This window comes from Anastrepha ludens, chromosome 2 (genome assembly GCF_028408465.1).
Source record: "Anastrepha ludens isolate Willacy chromosome 2, idAnaLude1.1, whole genome shotgun sequence".
NCBI classification, from domain to species: domain Eukaryota; kingdom Metazoa; phylum Arthropoda; class Insecta; order Diptera; family Tephritidae; genus Anastrepha; species Anastrepha ludens.
The window spans coordinates 40,105,620-40,130,604 of record NC_071498.1 but is presented as its reverse complement, the minus strand read 5'-3'; the positions used below and the strand labels follow the sequence as shown (position 1 = coordinate 40,130,604).

General features: G+C 36.9%; 1 protein-coding gene across 1 annotated transcript in view; it reads left to right on the top strand.

Annotated features, from left to right (window-relative positions):
* LOC128859152 (uncharacterized) overlaps positions 1-24,985 on the top strand; it is a 116,194-nt gene that overhangs the window by 26,572 nt on the left and 64,637 nt on the right. The window contains exon 3 of the mRNA XM_054095949.1: positions 13,904-13,965. Within this exon, the coding sequence (XP_053951924.1) occupies positions 13,904-13,965 (62 nt within the window). The remainder of the gene's footprint in view (positions 1-13,903; positions 13,966-24,985) is intronic.

Here is a 24,985-nt window from a genome sequence, read left to right as displayed (position 1 = left end):
ATGCCAACTATTAGTGCAGTCAATAAAGCTTCTTCAGCTTTTTCCGCGAATTCTCCTTAATGGCCTCTATCGTCTAAAAGCGGCGTACGCGGAGTGGCAATTTAAGTTTTGGGAAAAAGAGAAAGTCACAGTGGGCCGATCCCGGTGAATACGGTAGTTGTTCGATGTCGAGTTTTTGGTCAAAAAAGTGTTCACAGTATGAGATTTGTGAGACGGTGCGTTATCATGGTGCAAGATCCATGAGTTTTCTTTCCACAAATTGGGCTGTTTCCCACGCACATTCTCTCTCGAACGTCGCATAACTTCAAATAATATTATTTATTTACTTTGGAACCATTTGGAACGAATTTCGAGTGCACAACACCATGATAATAAAAGAACGAGTAGCGTGACTTTCACTTTTGACCGACTTTGACGTGATTTTTTGGGTTTGGGCTCATGTGGATAGCGCCATTCAGTCGTTGGATAAACGTTGGCCCGAGTTTACTTGCTTAAGCATGTCTTCCGATGAATTTTTTTTCATGAAATTCAACTCTCTTGGAACGGGTCGAGCAGCCCAATTGATGCGGATTGATTCGTGAGACACGATAAGGTCACGAGCTACCACCCTCAAATTTAAATGATGGTTTCCCAGTACCATTTCCATGGCTTTGTCGACATTTTTGATGGGCGACCAGATCCGGGGAAATCTTCCACGACTTCTCAGCCCTCTGCAAAAGCCTTATACCACTCGTAGACCCGTGTTTTTGATAAAGCACACTCGCCATAGGCTTTGTGCAACATTTTCAATGATTCGGCATACGAAATCCCCTTCAAAATGCAAAACTTAAGACAAATTCTTTGTTCGACATTTTTATTCATAGCAAAAATCGCAGAGCACACTTGCGGTTGACTGATACAATTAAATGCCAAAAACAAGCTAATTGACAGATCACGCTCAAACTCTGCGATACTATAGAAGACAGTTGTAACAACATTCCAGCAAAAAGAAACAAATTAGACATATGTTGAAGGCGCGCTTTTTAAACGAGCAATTCACGATATTTTTTGACAGAGGGTATATCGATAAATATGGTTTGACAGCTGAGAATGGCAAACTAAGTTCACGCCAGAAAAACGCTTCCAAATAACAGAAATTTACTTTGAAAAAAATATATCTGCTCGCGAAGTTTAGAGTGCACTTCGTCCATTTTAACGCAATTTACACGTTGTCAGCATCTTCGGTCCTTATTTATTTCGAAATGAGAAAGCAGCTGCTGTTACAGTGCAGGCCGAGCGCTATCGAGCCATGCTGACTGAAATCTTGTTTGCAAAAACTATTCAGCTAAACATCGACGACCTTGTGTTCCAATAAGATGTTACTTTTTTTACGCTTAGATGTAAAATAACATACTGAAGCGTAGAAGTAACTAAAATGTGCATGCCGAGTAAAATATAAAAGTGTAAAGAAGTTCAAGCAAGTAATTTATCGGTTCAAGAAATAAAGGGTAATTTTAAGAGCTATAGGAAAGTTTTTCAAAAAAACACACGTAAAATTCAGAAAAATTCATTCAATTTTTATTTAAATCGATTGTACAGTCCATATAATTTAATGTTTGAAGATTATTTCATGGAAATGATGACCGTGACTGCGCTCCAAATGGTCCATCCCCTTAGTCCAATTTTGGCATACTTTTTCCAATGTGTCGGCCGGTACCTCACATATAAATGCTCTAATGTTGTCTTCCAAAGCGTTCGTTGAAGCAGGCTTGTCTGAATAGACATGAGCTTTAACATAGCCCCACAAAAAATAATCTAAAGGTGTTATATCGCACGATCTGGGTGGCCAATTGACAGGTCCGGAACGTGAAATAAAATGTTCACCGAACTCGCCTCTCAACAAGTCCATTGTTACGCGTGCTGTGTGGCATGTGGCACCGTCTTGCTGAAACCTCATGCCATGCAAGTCAAGCTCTTACATTTTGGGCAAAAAAAAGTTGGATATCGTTTCACGGTAGCGCTCACCATTCACAATTACGTTACGATTCACACCATATTTGAAGAAGTACGGTCCAATGATACCTCCAGCCCATAAACCACACCAAACTGTGACCTTTTCTGGATACATTGGTAGCTCTTGCAATTCTTCTGGCTGATCTTCACTCCAAAATCGACAATTCTGCTTATTTACGTACCCATTGATCCAAAAATTATCTTCGTCGCTGAACACAATTTTTCGATAAAAAAGTGGATCTTCGGCCAACTTTCCAAGAGCCCATTCACCAAAAAACCTGCGTTGCGGTAGGTCGTTCGGTTTCAATTCTTGCACCAGCTGTATTTTGAAAGGCTTCACACCTAAATCATTTCGCAAAATTTTCCACGTTGTTGAGTAACAGAGGCCCAATTGCTGCGAACGGCGACGAATCGATAATTCATGGTCATCATTAACACTAGCCGATACAGCGCGGTATTTTCTTCAGTTCGCACTCTACGTAAGCGTGTTGGTGGTTTGATGTCCAATAATGTAAATTTAGTTCTAAATTTAGTCACAATAGCTCGAATAGCCGCTTCAGTGGGTCGATTAAACTGACCATAAAATGGAAGAAACGCGCGATAAACTTTCTTAATAGAACACACATTTTTATAATAAAATTCAATGATTTGCAAGCGTTGTTCGTTTGTAAGACTATTCATGGTTAAATTATAGACCAAACTGAAGATGTTTGACAGTGAAACAAAACATGAAACGTGCGTCAGCTGTTTAAACCAACTGTTTAAAAAGATAATACCTAAAAAATCACCCCTTATGATTCCGATGAAAATAAAACCATTTATTTCAAACAACTTTAATTTGCTTGCAGCATTTTGGAACTTATTCAAGTACATGCGACAATTAAGTTAATTTGTTTTTTTTTTTTTATTTCTTGATTATATATAAACATTTTTAGATATTGTAACATTTTTATAAAGAACTAAAGAACTAAAAAACATCTTTCTAAACATATTATCGCTCATATTTCGACTGATTACCCTAATTTTATGCAAAACTTTATACAAAATGTAGGAAGAACTATCGATTACATCGTTGCTGCATTCACTCGCACCAGCTGTTTGTCACCAACTTCTGAAAAGCCTTTAAAAAGCAGAAAATTGGGCTACTTTCTGGCGTTCTGTGCAATTTCAACTTCGGTCTTGGAGGTATTTTCATATACAAAATGGCGCAAAATTAATCATCAATTTTGTTTTTGCATTATTATTTTACTTAATAAAAAATGATTTTGAGTGATGGACACCTTTATTTAGACCTTTACGCGCTCCATTGCTTGTCTGTTTGTACACTTCAACTGGCTAGTTCGCAAGTGTCAACTATGATTGACGTACGACGCCATTGGCAAAAATTATACATCTTCCCATAGGGAGATTAATTTTGCGCCACCTTGCAGTTGCAGGTACGAGTGATATGAAGTTCTAGTTTAAGAGCATGCAAGTAACTGTATAATAGATTTTTCTCTCTTGCGTATTTGTTTTTTTTTTATATAGAAAATCAAATCAGGAGTAGTCACTGTATGTTGGCAAGCTACGTTTTTTGTTTTTTGCTTGTGTTGTGCTCTCGTACGAAAAAGAGAGATTATCAAATTTCAACAATTAAATAAATGTCAGTTAGAAAGAAATGTTGATAAATATTAACATCAAGAGAGACGTTGTTTATATTAAAGCAACACATTTTCTTTGCTCCTTTTTACATTTTTTCCTCCTTACATAAACTGCCTAACAGTAATTGGAAATGTAATTGGCCAAAAATTATGAGAATTTTACTAATTTAAGCCAATCATGCTGTAAATAACCAAAAACTTCACTAGTTCTATGCATACGCGTGCTCATACATGCACACACATGTACATATGTGGCATGAAGCTTAAGGTAAAGATCAGCAGCGTGTGATCTAAGCACTTGGACGCTCATTACCCAGCATTTTCAGCTAATAAGCTTTAGTTGCCTGCAATTTTTGTTAGAGAAAACTCATATATATGTATGTTAGTATGTATCTTCAAACATTTTCTTGTTCATTTGATAATTTATAGTACTTTGCCTGTTAGAGCCCAGCCGTATGTATGTATATGTACTTGCTAACTATCATAACACCAAAAAAAAGATCTGCAAATGTGCATTCCTAAGAATAAATGTTTGTTACAATAACAAAGGTATAAAAAACAACAACTGAAAAGTAAACTACCTAAAATGCACACTTTTACAAACATACATAAAACGACGTTGCACAGACATAAAAGCACACACAGCCATTCATAGGTATGTAGGATTGTGTGGCTGCTCAAGCGAATATCACTCAGTTGTAAGCCACACACTAATTTGAAAAACAATTTTCGTAATTACCGACAGTCGAGTAAGAAGATCGCACAAATAAATAATAGAAAATTGAGAAAAACGAGCAAAACTAAAATTAAAAAAAAAGTAATATTTTTGTTATATTATGTATGAATGTGTGCCCATATATTAGAGCGGATTGGTTTTTAGGAAACCAGTTCTTTTGGAATAGAGTAAATAAAAATCTCCTATAACAAAATCCCAAAAAAATGATTGGGCTTTAAATCTGGTTTGAAAGACGCTTAGAAATTATAGATAGGGCAAAAGCCAAAAATATGGGTTTAGCAATAAACAGACCCAAACTAAAGCGATTTTTTCAACTTCTTTTGGCGAACCGCTGCTATTTCTCTCTGCGCAATCACTTAAAGAGCTGCCTTCTATACAGGAGAACGGTGATTTAATTGTACCGCTCAATTATTATTCCCACTTTGATATATTGCAGTGAAACATGGTCACTCAGAGATGCGGATAAACAGCTGCTGATCTTTGAAAGGAAAGTTTTGCGAAAAATCTTTGGCGCGATATGTGATAAAGGTGAATGGCGGAAGCTCTGCACTCATCAACTCGAAAAAACTCTGTAATAATCGCAATAATGACCAACTGATTGAAATGGGCAGGTCCCATATAATATTACGGACTAATACCGATTACCCATCCAAACAAATACTCTTTAGAAAGTGTTACAGATATAGAAGAAAGGGCCGCCTGCAGTTCAAATGGATTGAGGGTGTTGAATAAGATGCAGATTTTTTGTGATGGGCATGGAGGCCGAAGGCAGAAAACCCAGGAGGTATACGCTGCAGCAGGCGAAGACCCAACCAGGGTTGTCCAGCCAACATGGATGATGATGATAGATCTTGTTGTTTTCATACATATTGAAAGCTGGTGATTTTCGTATACTCTCCACAGCAAAAACTGAGTAAAATTCTATCAAGTAAAGTAAGAGTTTTGCTGAAAAGTTATGGTGTCTTACTGTTGTTTGGGTCGAGGATGTCAATTTCGACAATTGTTTTTATTCGAAGGCTTACTATTAGGCAGCGCGTGGTACAATTTTTTTTATTTGTATTTATTTAATTCATTTTATTTTTTGGAAAAAAAAAATATTTTTAAGGCGTCAAAAAAAGAGAGAAACTTGATCCAGTGTTAAGAAATCTATATTGGTGATTAAAAAGAGCCACCGATAAAGAAGATACTGATTATAAGAAATAACTAGAAATATCGATGAAGAATACGTTACTTCTGATATGTCATTTATGGAAATTCGCACTGAGAGTGATGTTGATAGCAGGGATGATGTTAGGTGTTTGTTGATAAGAGTTTAAGAAAGGCCTAAAATTCCTTAAAATTTATATTCTCTGTTTTCATACTTTTAATTCACCATTGCTTTGTTTTAATTTTAATAATTACGAAAAACCCGATTTTTATAAAAAAATAATCTTTTTTTTATTGAAAAAGTTGTTTGGTATAAAAGCGCTATTTTTTTATAAATGCCTAGAAATAGATTTGGCTTATTCATACCCACAGCCAAATTGCTTAAGCAGATGTTGCACTAATCAGGGAGAAGAAAAGGAAAAACTGTAAAAAGACCTAAGTCAGAAGTGACTTTCATCGAGAAACTGCTTATTTAGAATTTGACTCCCTTTGAATTGATATCTTAATTTTTGTTCTTTATACACCAGGTGGTCTCAGTAAACATTCTCTGAATACTAACGAGCAGTGGATCATAAAGCATAAAACTGTCTGAGCATTCCATTATGTATACATGGCACAAGTGACGAGTTGATTAGGGGAAGAGTTCAGCACTTTCCTTGGGACTTATTTGTACGTTGAAGAATCCGCTTCAGATATGTTGTAGATTACAATGAACTTCAAGTATATGGAAAGTTTAGGCACCGTCTCACTGGAGTCGCTGATTGGTTTAAAGATTTATATAAATAGGAATCCGAAAATCTTTTCTGGCTACTAAGCCGCCGATTTAACTCTTTCTAAGATACACTTATTCAACCTAACCTAACTTATTGGGTAGATATATTATATATTTTCTCTTTATTAAAACTTATACGCAGTTTTGCAATTTATTTTAGACCTTGCCCTACTTACCCCACTTTTGTAAACCTTATCAGCCACTTTTGCTTCGAAGAATTATAAGCCATACAGTTGGATAATAAATGCGTCGATTCGGCCTAATGCACTCGAATATACAAAGCAGAGGATTCGAGCCCAAAATCAAGCTCGTACAAAGTAAATATTGTAAAACTGCAAGGCAGCTGCTGGAGAGTCATTCAGCAAACGTTCGGCGGCTGCGCACCAAAGCACCACAGAACATTCACCCTACAAATAAACAGAAATCACAACCACCAGCCTAAGAAGACTACAAGAAAAGGTGCAATGTGCTATGCTGGCTAGAGGAAAGTGTGAGGGCGATGGACGCAGACGTAGGCAATGAACGGCTACAGCAACTGGCAGCAGCAACTGTTGCTAATATTTGCCAACTATCACTGCTGGTCACTCCAATTGGAATTGTGTGCATTGCGCGCAGATCAAGCCAGTCTTCGCCGACTGCTGTTGGTTACACAAGGAAGCACAAATATTGGTGGTGGCCGCCGAAGCACAGCTGGGAAAATTTAATATGCTTGCGAAAATTTGTGTTTACAAGCGAAAATTGCTGTAAAAGCTGTGAACTCAGGCGGCCAACAGATGGCTCAAGAAAACTAACAGAAATGCTGCATGAAAGTGCGCACAGTTTATTTGGTTTTGTTCTTATTTGGAGGGTATTTTTGCAAATATTTGCCCTTGTTTTGTTTGCAACTAACACATGCTTTACTTTTGTGGCAAATACAGTTTTTTTTTTTGCAGTTAAAATGCTTTGCACCTCTTTTGCGGCCACCATTTGTGCGTGAAAATCGCATACGTAGCAAATTATTTGACCAACAAGTGAGCCAGAAAATTCACAAATCAGCGAAAAGTTAACAAAAGTGTTGGTGAAAAAATCGTATCTCTGAGTCTGTCCATATTGGCAAGTGGCTAAACTTAGCTGCTTAGTTAAATAGCGGAAGTTTTTGCTCTAAATTTGCTTTGATGAGTTGTCGTTGCTGGTAAAGGCTTTCGAACCTCTAAAACAAATAAACTGCACTTGCGGTTAGGAAAATAGTAAGTGATAAAGTGTAAGACCTGCATGTGCCGGTCTCAAAGTGTGAGTGCCCTGAAGCTGCTGTGTTGACTTGCTTGCCTTGCTTGTGCAAGAAAATGTGTGCACGCAAGCCAAGCCGATCGGAGTCTTATCAGCAATTTGCGATATTCACTATGCCGCTGCTAATAAATTTGTAAAGTGTGGATTTCTTCTTGTGTATATTTGATGAGATTTTACACTTCTGAAGCGGAAGTATAAATCCTACAACTTGTTATAGCCCAAAATAGGTGTGACTTATTCTAAAATTAATATATATAAATTACAAATATTAATATTCCTTATTCCTTGGAGCAATTCAAAGTAATACATCCAATAATTAATTACAACGTGTGGTTTAAAATTGGTGTGCCAATTGAAAAATGTTCCGCTCTTAGTCAGAGAATTGCGTGGCGACTAGCTTCTTCCAACGCCTTCTGTCACATACATAACTCCTTATTTGACTCGTGGAACAAAAACACCGTTCGCACCCACGTCAGTTTTGGTCGACCACGCGCAACAATTGGTATTGTATTTCGAGTACCGCTCCATTCTCTCTTTTGATTTGTAAGTTGATGGGCAAAGCGTTTACGAGGGCGTAGAGGTCTTCATTTGAAGCGGGGCTTGCTCAGAAAACTCGGCAGATTATGTGTAGGAATTTATTAATAACAACGAGCATTTTTTCGCAGAAGGACTGATTGAATGTTTGTGTTAAAGATCCTTAGTTTGGTGTTTCGGGATATAACATTGGAGTCCCAGATATTTTTCAGATTGAAGATGACTGCGCGAACTTTGCTAATTCGTGGAACATATCCAGCACTAGCATAAACAGTAAAGAAGTTAAACGTAGCCTTGGCGCAGTTCATTTGCTGTTTCAGAATCCCCGTTGTTCTTCCCTTTGCAAAGAATACTGCATTCTGCTTCAAAATACAGATATTTGATGATGGACGTTATTTTATGCGGTACGCCACTGATTTCTAGTGCTTCCCAAATAGCTTTTCTATTCATGGTGTCGAAAGCGCAATCAAAGCCAACAAAAAGAAAGAAAGAATTGTTATAAAATTACAATTGAATTCATTAGTATTTTTGGGCAACTTCAACAAGCCTGCCACTAGCGAGCTATGGTCCTTTAGAAGCAAATATCAGCCTATGTCTTTTTACGTAGATAACTCATAAGAGAACACGCCGATCGAGCTTAAATGAATATGCCGCTTATAGTTCTATCAGATTCAAACTTTCCTGCATCACTCAATATCATGTAGCCTTAGGGGCTTAGGCATAATCAGTGGCATGAAAACATTAAATTTTTCCTACTTAAACCAATAATAAAGGGTGTTTTTACCTGCATGAGAACGAACTAGCATATGGAAAAAGTATTCCAAACTTGGACTGATCGAATGGCCCAGGTTAGTCGTATTAGCCCATGGAATCTCTATACAAAGAAATTCATTCCAACAATATTTCTGCTTTGTATTATCATTTTAAGTTTTTAAGCTCGTAGAAAACCACGTGATACATAATGATATGTTATATATTATATATTATATATTATATATTATATAAATTATATGTTAAAAAGAAATGTTAATATTAAAAACTGGTATAAGATTTTCATTTTGGTCGGCGTAGCTGAAGAATGGGTTATTACAGTACAACTTTGCGGTAGTGCCCAAGTTCGATACCCTGGGCTCGAAGCCCCAAATAATAAGAAACGCCAATGACAAATCTCTAACTGGATTTCTACCATGAAAAGCTCCTCATAAAAAACCATCCATCATTCGGAGTCGGCTTAAAACTACAGGTCTCTACATTTGTGGAAAAACAGCAAATGGCTCAGCACAAACAGGAGGAGGGGCTCGGCTCAAGTGATTCCAGTGCAATATCCCTCTATGCATCGATTCAGAAAAAAATTGTTTCTTCTTTTTTCACAAACTATAAACATATATTTTTTTAAAAGATTATTTCCAATGAGTTTTTATGTAAAAACACATTGAATTAAATATTTTTTTTTTAATGAAAACATGAACTATAATGTAGTTATACTTTAATTTTTGGGTCCTTTACGGTACAATATATTGCACAAATTTGAGTATTTTGTATTTTTCACTGTAAACCCCTTTTTAAAAATTTCTTTGCATATTAATCGTTCCTAGGCCGTATTAGGACTGTTATTAAAAAAAAAGTGTATCTTAATGAATGGCGTTTTGGGCCGAAACGGGATTAATATATATAAATTTTTTATAAAAGTTTAATTCATCGTACTACAAAAACTATATGACTCGTTTTGTTTTCAAATATTGCTGAATTATTATAAAACTCATGAAAGTTTGTCATATTTACCAAAATTTTGAATTTCTAATGAATTCTTATGAATTCATTTTAATGAGGACTAATTTTTGGTATGTAGTTTTACAGTCCATTGCATTCTAGTATAATAAAGTGCAAGTCGAAAGTAGCTACAAAATACCGTTGAGTTTTTACAATTTGTTGTCCGCTAACGGGGCTAGTCATTTGCTTCCATATAAAAAAATGGTCAACTCCAAAATAAACAATTCTGGTGGTGGTGAAGTCCAAAATAAACGATTCTGGTGTCATACAAATGTTTTTGATGGCGCCATCTTTTAATGAGTTAGTACGTAAGAAGTTATATCCCTCGCTGACTTCCAGTGAAAGCTTGGAGACATTCGGTTCAGTGGAAGCGAAGTTATTGCATCTACACTGTCAGTATGTTTGTATGATCGGCACAAAAATAAGTTTCGAACAAAGAGTTAATAACAAATTTTGTTTTAAAATCGGTCAAACGTTTACCGAAACGTTTGAATTGATGAAAAAAGTGTATGGCAATGATTGTCTATCTCGTGCCAGAGTTCATGAGTGGTTTACACGTTTCAGAGATGGTTGTGAGGACATAAATGCCAATGAACATACGGGCCTCCCAAAATCAGTAATCGCCGAAAACTCCATCAAATTGTTCGTAAATTTATCAAAAATGAAACGAAATCATGAAATTCATGGAATCGGAGTTGAATATCTCCAAAACATCGATTCATCGCATTTTAACTGATCATTTGGACTTACGAAAGGTCTGTCAATGTTTCATTCCGCACAAGTTAACTGAGGACCAAAAATTGCTCAGAAATCAACATTCGAAAGACCGCTCTTAAGGTGGCGAGAAAAGACGAGAACTTCCTTTACAACATTGTAACTGGTGATGAAACGTGGTGTTTCCAACATGAACCTGAAACTAAGCGTCAAAGTGCCAAATGGAAGGCCCCAGACGAGCCACCACCAAAAAAATCGCAATTAGAGAGGTCAAAAATCATATCGATGCTCATTTGTTTTTACGATTTCAAGGGGACTGTACACAACGAGCTCGTGCCAATGAGCCAAACCGTTAATACAATTTTCTATCTTGGCGTTTCGAAGCATTTGTTGCATCGCATTCGTCGAATTCGCCGTGAATACCGCGAAGGAAGAAACTGGCGCTCATTGCATGATAATGCACCATCTCATCGATCCACTCTTATGACTACAAATCGCATTTTTACCATCAGTCGCTCACCGTATTCGCCTGATATGGCTCCCTGTGACTTCTACCTATTCGGAAAATTGCATTTGGCCATGAAAAGAAAAACGTTTTGCGTCCGTAAAGGTCATCCGAAAGAATTGTACCGACATCCTGAAGGACATTCCGGTCAATGACCTGCAACACTCTTTTGAAAAGCTTTTAAATAGCGCAAAACAGTGTATCGAGACCACACGGGACTATTTTGAATAAATGAACTGGAAGTTATCAGAACAAAGCTCCTGTCGTTTCTATTTTAGCTCAGTCTTGTTTATTTTGGACTTCACCTTGTAATTTCTTAGACCTATTTAAAGTATTCCGTGGGTGGAACTTTGTTAGTTTGAAAGAAAAAGCTACGATTACATTGCACATTGTAATAATTTATGTGTACACTGAGAAATCTAACCACAGCAGCAGGGTGCATGCTCAAACGGATGTTGTTGTGGTCAGCGATGGTTGTTTAATAATTTTATGCACTTTGTAATTATTTATTTATTATTTTTTGAGTAATCCGTTTATAGTTTTAGTATTTTCAACACTTTTTATTACATTTATTTTTTTACTAATATACAATACATTTATGTACCTATATCTGTTTTTTGTATTTATTTTTGCTTCGTTTTTTTTGAGTTACGGAGTCGGACGAACATTTGCCGCTGTTCGCTTGCTGCAGCAATGGCCGACCGTCACCAATAACAATAATCTAGAGACGCCGCTTAACATCTGTGGCGTGCTTACTACGTTTGTTTCACAAAATAGCAACAACAATTTTTTTGTTTTGTCAAACATCTGTGCATAAGTAATAAATTATTGACAGAACGCTTTCGTTTTGCCAACTTTGCTATTATTACTATGTTGAACACAGAGTTTTATTACTATGATTGTCGTTGTCATTGTTGTTGGTATTGTTGTCGACAGCATGGCCTTTGCTTTAGCATTTATATTTATGTATGTATGTTTATGTTTTGTTTAGTATTAAAAAATATATTGATTTAATATTTTTTTGTTTCCGTTCGAGCATAAAATTTACACATGTAAAGCCAGATTTTATTCGTTTTTCAATCATGAATATTTGTTTCATTGAAAACTTATCTAGTGACAAAAAATGATTATAACTCTCAATATTTTGCATTACAGCACTTGACAAGCATTTAATTGGCTTTTGCTCAATTATAGTTATTTATTCAGTATTTCTTATCGGTTTCGTTGACTTGTTGTAGGTAAATATATATTTTTTTTTGTAGTAATCATTTTTTGTATTTTTTTGATTAAGTGTTGTTTCAGCCACATATTTTCCCAATTCCCACAGTATTTTGTATTTTGTTTTTTTAATTGTTAGCTTTCTATCACTTATTTATTTTATTGTGCATTGCCCGCTAAAGCTCGTTTTTTTTTCAAACTCAAAATGAAATGCATTTTATTAGAAGTTAGGAGCAGTAATGCCAAACATTTCGCGAATTTTAATAAATTTCGAAAATTAATGGAATTTAATTTTCCGAATTTTATTTTAATTCGAAAAATTAATGGAACTCCCCTAGAAACTTTCACGGCACACAGTGCGGCCGATTCCCGAAAAGCTGGCCAAAACTCAAAAAATTAAGTAATTGATTCAAAATTTCTTACTCGGGGGTTATCGGGGTCGCTGATTACGAATTTGATCTTAAATTTTTGAAAATCCACCCCCTTCCACCCCTATTGGCCACCCCCTCACGTGAAATAGCGTATATTCTAGAACATAATTAAGATGCATGTTAATTTATATGTTTTCGGGGTCGCTGATTACGAATTTGATCTTAAAATTTTGAAAATCCACCCCCTTCCACCCCTATTGGCCACTCCCTCACGTGAAATAGCGTATATTCTAGAACATAATCAAGATGCATGTTAATTTATGTTTTCGGGGTCGCTGATTACGAATTTGATTTTAAAATTTTGAAAATCCACCCCCTTCCACCCCTATTGGCCACTCCCTCACGTGAAATAGCGTATATTCAAGAACATAACCAAGATGCATGTAAATTTATATGTTTTCAGGGTCGCAAGGTAGCAAGTGGTAGCAGCTGAATCTTGTTTTATTCAGTAACCATTACTTTTTTGAGTAACCTTTAATAGGTTTCAAAGCAGCATTGTATTACTATACAGTTCGAAAGCTCAAATTTTATAAAAAAAATTGCAAAAAATGTATCTATGTACGTATTGCTGCAGCTAAAAATATTGTGTCGAGGTATTGATATGTACTAAAGATTTCTCGTATTTTACTAACCTTCCGAAGATGATTCCATTTGGTTTTGTTCAATTTACTCCATTACAAAATCTTTCAAATGTGTACAACTTTCACTATTCATCGACAGTAATACGATGCTCAAACGAAGGCCACGTTGCGACTGAAATTACAGAGGATACTTAGGGTACATGACGTTGCTATGAACGGTTTTCACTACTCAAGGCATTACTGTAGCCAACCCAAAGACAAAAAAACTCTATCTAGAAACTTTTTTTTCGACTTTTGGCCAGCTTTTTGGGAATCGGCCGCAGTGTGCGGCATAGCGAATCTGCGAAAAATACTGTGTACGCGCTTACTAATGCACACGCGACACTTCGATTGATTTGCGGAGTACATGTGCTAACATTTTTCGACTTAGTGCCCCCTAAAATAGTCATTGAACTTATAGGCGTTTGTTTATGATTTTGTTATTGTACATAAAATACTTTATTTACTTGTTTGTTTTGTATTTTTAATTTATTGATTTTTTTATTTATTCATTTCATGACTTAATTTTTTGCTTTGTTTTTCTTTTCATTCATTTTAGTTTTCAAACGGCATGACATTTCAATACATCATGCGCCAACACCAAATATAGGCTTTTCCAAGGTGAGTACACGAATGTTTAAAACTTCAGCAGAAACAAGAAGCAGATCTATACCAAAATATATTTATATATATTTTCCCCCGAACTTGATTTCATCAGCAATAGTGGACAAATGAAGTTTCTTCTTTTTCATTTTCTTTCATTTTCCCTTCCCTAACTTGCTGCTCTCATTGAAAATATTCAAATTCCGATGTTACGTTCAAAACACGCGTGCATTTAGAACCAAACGCCAAGCCAGTAGTGGCATGGCAGTTATGGCCAAGTGCAGCCTTTAACTCCTACTTGACCTCACCTCAGCCCAAAACATAGCAGGGCAGTCGTGTGATATGTAGTTACAGTTTTCTATTCAGTTTAGCAAGCAATCAACAATACACATCGCACAAACAATCAAAATAGACGAGTAGAGATCGAAAGAAGCCATTCATTGCTTGTTCGCTTGGACTCATACAAGGAAAAGTTAGCAAGCAATGCACCGCCAATCATTCGTTCTTCATTCGAGAATGCGTATAATAAACATCTACTCCATAATCTTCAGCATTTATGTTACAACATCCACCCAGCTGTCGGCTTGCGTTCGGAGCTTTGGAATATTTCACTCGCACCAAAACCCAGTGTATTGGATGTAAGTATGTGCATGTAGGCATGCCTGTGTGTGTGTGTGAGTCTATGCTTTTGATTTAATAACTATCACAGTTGAACAGCACCCACTATAAACAACAGCAACACAACAAAAACAAACAAAAAAAAGAATTTCAATAACAACTATTACCACGTTACTATTCCTCCAGCTGCAGCTCCTGGCAACATATTCTATGCATGCATGTGTATAATGTTGTTTACCATATATGTATGTTATGTTGTCCTATGCGGTTATAAGTTTATTTCCTCACCTTTAATTTCCGCTCGCCATACCCGCGTACCTCCCTATTATTACACCTTCACTTCATAGTATTCACATTGCAGGCAGTTTGATTTGGTTTTCTTTCTTTGCTCGTTCCTATTCAACTGCTGTCCATCACCAGTCACTGTCTGCCTTTTCTCACCCTCACTTTCACACTGAGTTGCCGTGTGTGTGTACGCTAGGGAGCAACTATTTGCAATTGCCATTCTTTAATACCTACCAAGCAACTTACACACATACGCACACACATATGAACATTTTGATTTTTGGCTAAGAATGTTGAATGGGTACTTCAATCTCAATAATCCACCTCTAAGAATCCATTAAACTACGTAAATCGTTTGCGAAATTATATGAATTTTCTAATCAGTAATTTTCATTTCGCGCAAATGTTACATTGTATGAGATTTGTGATTTTTTTTCGTTTACCTTAATACAACCACGAAGGAAGAAGTTGGCAGAGTGAGGATATTGGAGTTATAGTGAACTGCTACGGTAAGAGCTTTCAGTTTGCAGTGCTCTCCAAGTTTTAAATTATAAGCAGAATACAGGGAACATATGTCGCACGTACACAAAGAGTCTATTCCACAACTAGTTACATTTGATAGGATTTAGTCTTATAATTCTCTTTATTTTTTATTCATTATTTTTACCTTAAAAAATATATTTGTTTAGAGTTATTTTGCACTTATTTTCCTTTCGTTGCATATAAAATGAATTATGTTTATAATGCGATCAAAGGTCTTTAAATGAAGCAAGGAAAAATGTGCACTTCAAATGTAGCGGAAAACATTCAATTGTTTTTTTTTTGTCGATTTCCCATTTTGATTCCCTTGGAAATGAATTGTGCTTTGTGGGGAAAATTCTTGGTTGCGAAAATAAATAATTTCACAAGTTGTAAGATTTTTTTTTATTTTTAATTAATCAAATCAGCGTTTATGCATATGTTTGAGGTGCTAAAAGAGGAAAGTTCAAATCTTGAATGAGATTCATAAATTGGCTTCTGTGCTAAGATCTTTTGCAAGCGCAAAATTAATCACCCTATGGGAAGACTTAAATATAATTTCTCCTAATAGCGTCATGGGATAGGTTTGGCAGCCGCATCGCACATAGAGACAACGATGCCACTTAGACCACGAAATGGGTCCGTTGTGAGCCGCAGAGGCTGGACTACATTTAACCTTCCAGGTTGAACAATCCTGAGCTTTGGACAAAGCGTAGAAGATTGTTGATAACTAAAGTGTATAGATTATCTAGTATGAGGTCAGCCCATAAGTTCGCGCGTTTTTTAAAGGTGGTTTTAAAATTAATAAAGAAGATGTTTAAAGTATTTATTAATCAATAATATATTTTCCATAATTATTTACAATGTCTTCCCAACGTTTAGGCAAATTTTTACTTCCCTGCTCAAAAAATTGTTTGTCTTTGGAGCCAAAATACGCTTCGATATCCCTTTTTATAACTTGTTTTGAGGAGTAGTTCTTGTTACTCATATGGGATTTAAGTCCACGGAAAAGGTGATAATCACAAGGTGCATTATCCGGAGAGTATGATGGATGCGGCATTAGCTCCCATCCGAGCTTACCTATTGTTTGCCTTGCGTTATGAAGTCTTTCGTTGTCGTGGTGAAACAAAACTTTGCGTCTATTCACTAAAGACGGTCGATTTTTGTTAAATGGATCATTCAGGTTTGATAGCTGATGGGAATAATAATCAGCATAACCGTCTGGTATGGTTTCAGAAGTTCATAATAATCAATACCGGCCATATCCCACCAAATAGACAGGAGAATCTTCTTGGACGTGAAGGCCATCTCTAAGGGTCGGTTCTGGTGTTTCATCCTTATCTAACCATTGGCGTTTGCGAACAGGATTATTGTAAAGACACATTTTTCATCACCAGCAACGATATGGTTCAAAAAACTTTAATTTCCAAGCCGTTGCAGCAGCTGAGAACACACATTCACTCTCTGCTGAAGGTTAGCGACGGAAAGTCTATGTGGAACCCATTTTCCCAGCTTTGAAACCTTTCCCAACTGAACTAGGTGCCTGTGAACTGTTCCATGCGATGAATTTAACCCCTGAGCTATCATATCGACTGCCAAATTTGGCTCAGCTTCCACGAGTTCGATCAAGACGTCGGAGTTAAATACTTCAGGACGACCAGCGCGCGGGGCATCCTCCACGTCGCAGTTACCACTTCGGAATTTTGAAAACCCCTTTTGCGCAGTCCTTACACTCACGGTATCCTCTCCGTGAACAGTGTTCATTTCTGCAGCAGCAGTTGTTGCATTTTTACCACTTTTATAAAAAAAATACAAAATATGCCTCTTATGTGCGTTCGAAGATTCCATTTTATTTTTTTAATCACTTGTTGAATGCACAATATATCAAAGAAAATATAAACAGTTCCGGCATATTCCGGGAATAATTTTTGTATGCAAAAGTCGTACAAAAGTGAAATTATGGGTAAACTACGCACGAACTTATGAACTGACCTGATATATTCGTTAAGAAGTAGGATCTTAAATCTCGGTTCCTGCTTCTGGCTAGAGCCGGGCATGTGCAAAAAAGATGTTGACTTGTTTCCAACTCCTCCTCATTCCTACAGCTACGACAGAAATCATACATGTAAACGCCTAATCTCCGTGCGTGATTTCCTATGAGACAATGCCCTGTGAGGGCCCCTACTAAGGTCCTAATTTGAAGTCTACTTGATTTTATAATATTCTTGGACAGTAGTAGATTTAGCATTGGCCATGTGTGCCTAGCAATGTCACAGGTATTGGCATTAACCCATCTTTGATTTACAGAATTGGTTAGTGTGTCCATAACAAGCAGCATACAAGTTGCGAGAGATACCCCTATAAAATTATTTATGTTTGCCATACAGGTCAACCCTACAGTTCCCAGTTCTGTGGCCGGGAACCCAGCATAGCGTCATACGCCAATCATAGTAGGTTGGGAGAACAGATAGCTGTCAGTAGATGGCTGTAGTAATCGGTACCTGGTAAAGTATCTTTCTAACAATTTAAAGTCTATGCTCGTTGTGAAGGTGACAAGGTCACTTGACTGGCACGTTAATCCAGGAGCTAAAGGTCGACCATAAAATAGTTTTAAGCCATTTACGCAAAAATTCTACGCAAAAATAATGAATTTCTTTTTGCTCAAACTAATATTTGAGACTTGCGAACTGGATAGATGTAATATAGCAAAAAAGCAATGGAACGCGTAATATTCCGTATAAAAATTTCCATCACTCAAGTTAATATTTTTTAATCCTTCAAAAAGTTATTCAAAGAACCAAATTGGATAATTAATTAATAGGACTATGAATAAGTTCGTGCGGTTTTACAACAGATGGCGTAACTTGATTATTATTCCATCGATCCACATTTCCAAACATTCATTGGAGAGCTACTGTCGTAAGGCACAAACGTCAGTATAAGTTTTTTATTTGAAGCGTAAACAACAATATTTTTACCACACTTGGAAATGTCGAATTTCGTGCCAAATAATGTGTTTTTGCGGGGAATTCTTCTTCACTATTTTAATATGAAGAAAAAAGCAGCCGAAAGTCATCGTATCTTGGTGGAAGTTTATGGTGAGCATGCTCTATCTGAGCGAACGTGCCAGAAGTGGTTTGCACGCTTTAAAAGTGGTGATTTTGGCTTGGAAGACGAAGAACGCGAGGGTGCGCCGCCAAAGTTCATGGATACCGAATTGGAGGAATTGCTCGATCAAGATCCGGCTCAAACGCAAGAAGAGGTTGCAAAAACTTTGGGAGTTGATCAATCAACCATTTCCAAACGTTTAAAAGCCATGGGAATGATCCGAAAGGTAGGCCATTGGGTGCCGTATGAATTGAAGCCAAGAGACGTTGAACGCCGTTTTATGGCATGCGAACAACTGCTTCAACGGCACAAAAGAAAGGGTTTTTTGCATCGAATTGTGACTGGCGACGAAAAGTGGGTCCATTACGACAATCCAAAACGTCGGGCAACGTATGGATACCCTGGCCATGCTTCAACATCGACGTCGGCGCAGAATATTCATGGCCTGAAGGTTATGCTGTGTATCTGGTGGGACCAGCTGGGTGTTGTGTATTATGAGCTACTGAAACCGAATGAAACGATTACGGGGGATGTCTACCGACGACAATTGATGCGTTTGAGCCGAGCACTGCGAGAAAAACGGCCGCAATACGCCGATAGACACGACAAAGTTATTTTGCAACATGACAATGCTCGGCCACATGTTGCACAAGTGGTCAAAACATACTTAGAAACGCTCAAATGGGATGTCCTACCCCACCCGCTGTATAGTCCAGACCTTGCGCCATCCGATTACTATCTCTTCCGATCGATGCAACATGGCCTGGCTGACCAGCACTTCCGTAATTACGATGAAGTCAAAAAATGGATCGATTCGTGGATTGCGGCAAAACCGACCGAATTTTTCACAAAGGGAATCCGTGAATTGCCAGAAAGATGGGAAAAAGTAGTAGTAAGCGATGGACAATATTTTGAATATTAAATTTGTAACCATTTTACGTCAATAAAGTTTCAAATTTCGAAAAAAAACCGCACGAACTTATCCATAGTCCTATTACAATAAAGAACGTAAACTCGTATGTTAAACTTAGTACTTCTAATTTATCCTATTTTAATAAATTCGTAAAATAAACTTTTATCTGACAACCAAAACACGCCGTAACAAATTTTTAGAAAAGACTACGAGGTGGCGCTGCGAATGAAATCAGTGGTGCTTGTAGAGTGGTAGTTTTTAATTTATGGATTGAATGAGTGAACTGAGTATAAGCCACCTTATTATTCGCTCGGCCCCTGCCAATACCATCAGTTAAAAGTTTGAAAGAAAGGTTGTTATTAAAATGGTATTTGCATAGGCAAATCAAAAGTACGAGTTTGCGTATATGGCGGCCAAACCTTGCCCAAAATTTTATGCTGACAAGTTTGCAACCAGAATTTTTCTGGATATGCAGTTTTATAGCCCATTGAGTTGTGGTAAAAAAGTGCAAGTTTGAGGTGGCAAAAGAATACCGTAGATTTTTGACAATATTTTTCGTTAGTTGCCACGCCTTTTCTTCCAAACAAAGTACAGAATGTCCGATAGATTTAAAGTTTCTCCCTAACTGCTGAGCGGCGAGAGGATTGCGTTAGCCTCGCTATTCGTGCACGTTATTTAGTCACAATGCCTTAGTGGGCCGTTGAACAACGAGTGTTCGCAATCGTAGCGTATTTCAAAGCCAATGATTTGTATGCGACTGCAGGCCGTCACAATATTCGACGTTTACTTGATGGCGCAAATGATGGATTTCTTCATGGTTGCGAGGGTTCCTGGCAATAAGTTCGGTGGCCCGACAAGAACAAATGATAATATTCAACTCGTCGCTACAAGTTTGCACGATAATCCGCATCAGCTCGTGTGCAAGAGAGCGACTGCCCTGCTACTTCCAAAAATTATTATGCATGAAATATTGAGGAAGGATATTCACCCCTTCAAAACTCAAATGATGCAAGCATTTAAGCCCAATTATTACAATTTTCGTGCAAATTTCGGCGAGACAATGTGGGAACGATTTCGTATAGTAAACACTATTTTTTGGAGTGCTGAAACTTATTTTCATATAAATTGAATTGTAAGTAAGCAACATTACCGTTATTGGTCACCCAAAGGACAGAACAGCCGCTTCATGGGCCCAAAGGGACGATTTGGTGTGCACTGTCAACGTGAAATAATAAAACCATAGTTTTTTGAAAATCGAAAAAGGCAAATGTTGAACGATCATTTTCTGCCTATAATGAAAGAACATTCTTCCTTCAGGACACACACATGATTTCTGCAAGACGGTGCCACGCCACACGCGGCCAAAGATGCCATGCCGATACTGCGTGATTTCTAACAAACTGATAAGCCGTTTCGGTGACATATTGTGACCATCCAGGAGCTCTTACCACTATGGAATGCATCAAAAGTAAAGTCTGTGAAATAAACGACATCACCAGCTAGTAGCACGGAATAAGGAGGCCAGATGCCAAGAGAGTATACGACTTACTGGTCAACATTTAGAGTCTTCTTTGAAATAGTTATTGAAATAAACTTCTATCACAAGAATGATAGAAAGAAAATTGCGCCCATCAGAGCGTACGTGACGTCACGTTTGCTGAGTTGTGCAGTATTGCCAACCATTTGATCTTCGCAATAAATTTAGTGCTTTTTTATACCCAAAATGCAAAAATTTTTAAGTTTCGTGTTTGTTTCTTTTTTTTAATTTAAAGCTACCGAAACTTTAAGTTAAAAAACAAACTATATTATTAAACAAACAATAGGTTAAAAAAGGTCACTCTGAGAAGATTTTAGTGCTAATGAAAATTGTTTTACTCTTATAAAATTTGATAATTTGAAAGTGCAAATTTATTTTTTGGCTCCATTTAAGGTTATGCAAAAATATTAAATGCCCCTCTCTCAACTCTTCTTAATTGAAAACCTCTTTACACATTTTAAAAAGCCTTTGAATTTATTGAATGCGAATTAAAACCATAGAGGTGTAATCGTTTCTTCCGGTCATCAGTCCTTAGTGAGACATAGGACATTAAGAGTTATATTCATTGTAAAAATAAACAAGAAAATACCAGAAAATACTAAAGAAACCATATTGACATTTTTACAAAAAGAGTACCTTATCTAGTTACATAACTTCAAATATAGCAAAAAAGTCGTTCCCTTAACAAAAGAGTCTCGCTTAACAAAAAAAACCTCATAAATTAAATTGTACATAAGCATAACACATTTATTTAAAAAAACGCACATTTTAAAGACAATTTGACACGCATACAAAGTTCTTTAAGTGATTCAATAAAAATTTGTTGGGTTATTTTCTTTGAATGGGCATTTTAGTGCGTTTTTATATCCAAAGCTAGGCAACACTGCAGTAGCGAGAGAGAGATTTTACTGTCGAAAGCAGAAGAACACCAACAACACCTGCAATCGCGGGCAATGCCACCAGATATTAAAAAAAAGTTAAGCTAAATAAAACTGAGTGAATTATTTAAATAATTATTAAAAAATGTATATTTTACAAAATTATAAACATGACATTTTAATTAGAACAGCTAGAAAAATGTCATGAAGAAAGAACTAAAACTCCGAGACTAAATAACAAAAAAAAAATGCTAAATCAAGTTACGAAAATAGTAATCTGGCCATACTGGAGCTAAAATCACGTAACTAGTTGTCAAATTCGCTGAGCGCAAAGTAACGGGACCACAATAGGCGCCATCTCATTATTCTTTCCATCATGCTTCTATCACTAGTATTTTTTTTTATTTAAATTTTAATTTTGTGTAAAGTTTGAAACTTTGCGCTTCATAGTTTTTGTTGTAATATGAAATATATTTTTAAAATTTAAATAGTGGGGTTTAAGTAGGTTATAGGTTATAGGTTATAGGTTAAGGTTATAGTAGAAGAGGTTAAGGCTAGAGTATCTAGATTGCAAAAGTTTTTGACAAGCTTTAATAACAATTTGAAAGCAGAGTTTTCAGGTTCCATTAAATTTACTACCACCAATTTATGATATGTTTCTCAAAATATTTAGTACTTTCTGCAGTATCTCCAGTAACTTTCAATTTGAGAACCACTGCCCCACTACGAATAAAATGCACCCAATACATAGTTGCCACGCAGTCAACTAACCTCGTCGCAGTTTACTGCTTTGAAATCGCGCACAAAAAGGCAATTATATACTATTACATTTATACCTACATATATGCACAAAAGTACACAGGGAAATGAATATGTTTGTGTGAATATATATTGGTATGTATTCCTGTGCAGACACCTAGCCTATTTTAGATCAGAGTTTATTGCGTTCACATTGCCATTTGCAGACGCAGGCGCGTTCACAGCTCAAGCTGCGTTCAACATATTGCATATCTGTTGCAACAACTTCCTACTTCCACGAGTATAGTACATGCATAAGCTTACAAATATGTATATATGTTTATAGATATATACACATGTATATATGCATATATATATATACTGGCATATGTATGTATGGATTGCAACAAATTGTGGATTTGCTCGTAGGGGAGTGAGGCATTCTGCGCATTTGTTTGTTGTTAACTGCAACAAATTTCTTGGTACACTTTGGCAAAAATGTATGTATGTATGTTGCTTTTCGAAGTGTGCGCGAGTACACACATTTTTCACAATTAGGGCGCAGCAGTACCACTAAGGTTATTCCCACAATTGCTAGGGAATGGTGATGGCAAGAGGAAAACAAATTGCATATAAAAGTTTGTGGACATTTTGCATAATTATCTAACAGGGAAAATCAAGCTTTTGAGATTAAATTAAATTAAAATAAATAAATTTGTTTTTTTGGAAGCACATTACGCTACATTTGTTTTAAAAAAAGAATGACGATATAAGTTTTCAGTGAAAATACCCCATGATTTTTTGCGTTTTGGGTTATCGTAGTGGATCCATTTTTCGTCGCCAGTCACCATCCGATGCAAAAAACCCTTCCGATTTTGTCGCTCGATCAGCAATTCGCACGTAAAAAGTCGCCGTTCGACGTCGCGCAGCTTCAACTCGTACGGGACCCAATGTCCTTGCTTTTGGATCATTCCCATCGCTTGCAAACGGTTGATTTATCAACGCCCAATGATTCAGCAAGCTCTTCTTGGGTTTGGCACGAGTCCTCGTTTACCAATTCCCCCAATTCCGCGTCCTCGAACTTTTTGGGCTGGCCAAGACGCTCCTTGTCTTCGGTGTGAAAATCACCACTTTTGAATCGTCGAAACCAATGCTCACATGTTGAAATCGGCGGAGTATGGTCTGGGTAGGCCTCCTGCAGCAATTCACGGGCTTGGGCTGTATTTTTTTTCAAATTGAAGCAGAAAAGCAAAGCTTCCCGCAAATTGCGTTTCGACGGCACGAAAGTTGACATACTCGGAGCACGAAAACACTGCGTTGTTTATACTTCAGCGAAATGACAGATACTGATAAACAAAGCCTAGGGATGAGGCTTTGTCATGAATATATATTCAGTATTGCCAACGCGATAAAGTGATAAATAGCGCCATCTGTGTGTCACCTTTAAAACTAATTCAACCTCCCAATATAACTAGAAAACTCGTTCCCATTAAGGACAGATCCAAGCTACTTAATCACAAAACTGGGAGTGTTTCTTACCTATGTAATCAAAACAACAATGATTTTAAAGAACTTTCAAGAATCGCTTGTAGCTCTAGCTCCGCCAAATATTTTCTACGTTCGAAACTAATGCTGAGCTGAAAGTATGGCATACGAATGCATCTAAACTAGAAGATCACTAAACTAGCGCCGATTTATTTTAATTTTAAGAAATTAATCAAAAAAAAAAACTATTGACACTTTATTTTAAAAAAGCATTTCCTTCGGTAGCAAAGCGTCAATCTTTGTTTGGAACCAGAAAAACATATTGGGTACCAAATATAAAAAAGAACAAAGTAGTTTCCCTGGAAATAATGAAACAGGTGAGTGTGCGAGTACAAGTAAGCACTTCTCGCTGGGCTTTTTGTACCATATACCGAAGTAAAGGGCGATTTTTTAGAGCTATAGGAAAGTTTTTCTAAAAAACACACGTAAAATTCAGAAAAATGCATGAAATTTTTATTTAAATCGATAGTGCAGTCCATATAATTTAATGTTTGAGGATTATTTCATGCAAATGTTGACCGCGACTGCGCTTCAAATGGTCCATCCGCTTAATCCAATTTTGGCATACTCTTTCCAATGTGTCGGCCGGTATCTCACATAAAAATGCCCTAATAAATGATCCAATGCGTTAGTTGAAGCAGGCTTGCCTGAATAGACATGAACTTTAACATAGCCCCACAAAAAATTATCTAAAGGCGTTATATCGCAATCGCACGATCTGGGTGGCCAATTGACAGGCCCCGAACGTGAAATAAAATGTTCACCGAACTCGCCTCTAAACAAGTCCATTGCCACTGTGTGGCATGTGGCACCGTCTTGTTGAAACCAGATGTCATGCAAATCAAGCTCCTGCATTTTGGGCAAAAAAAAGTTGGATATCATTCACGGTTGCGCTCA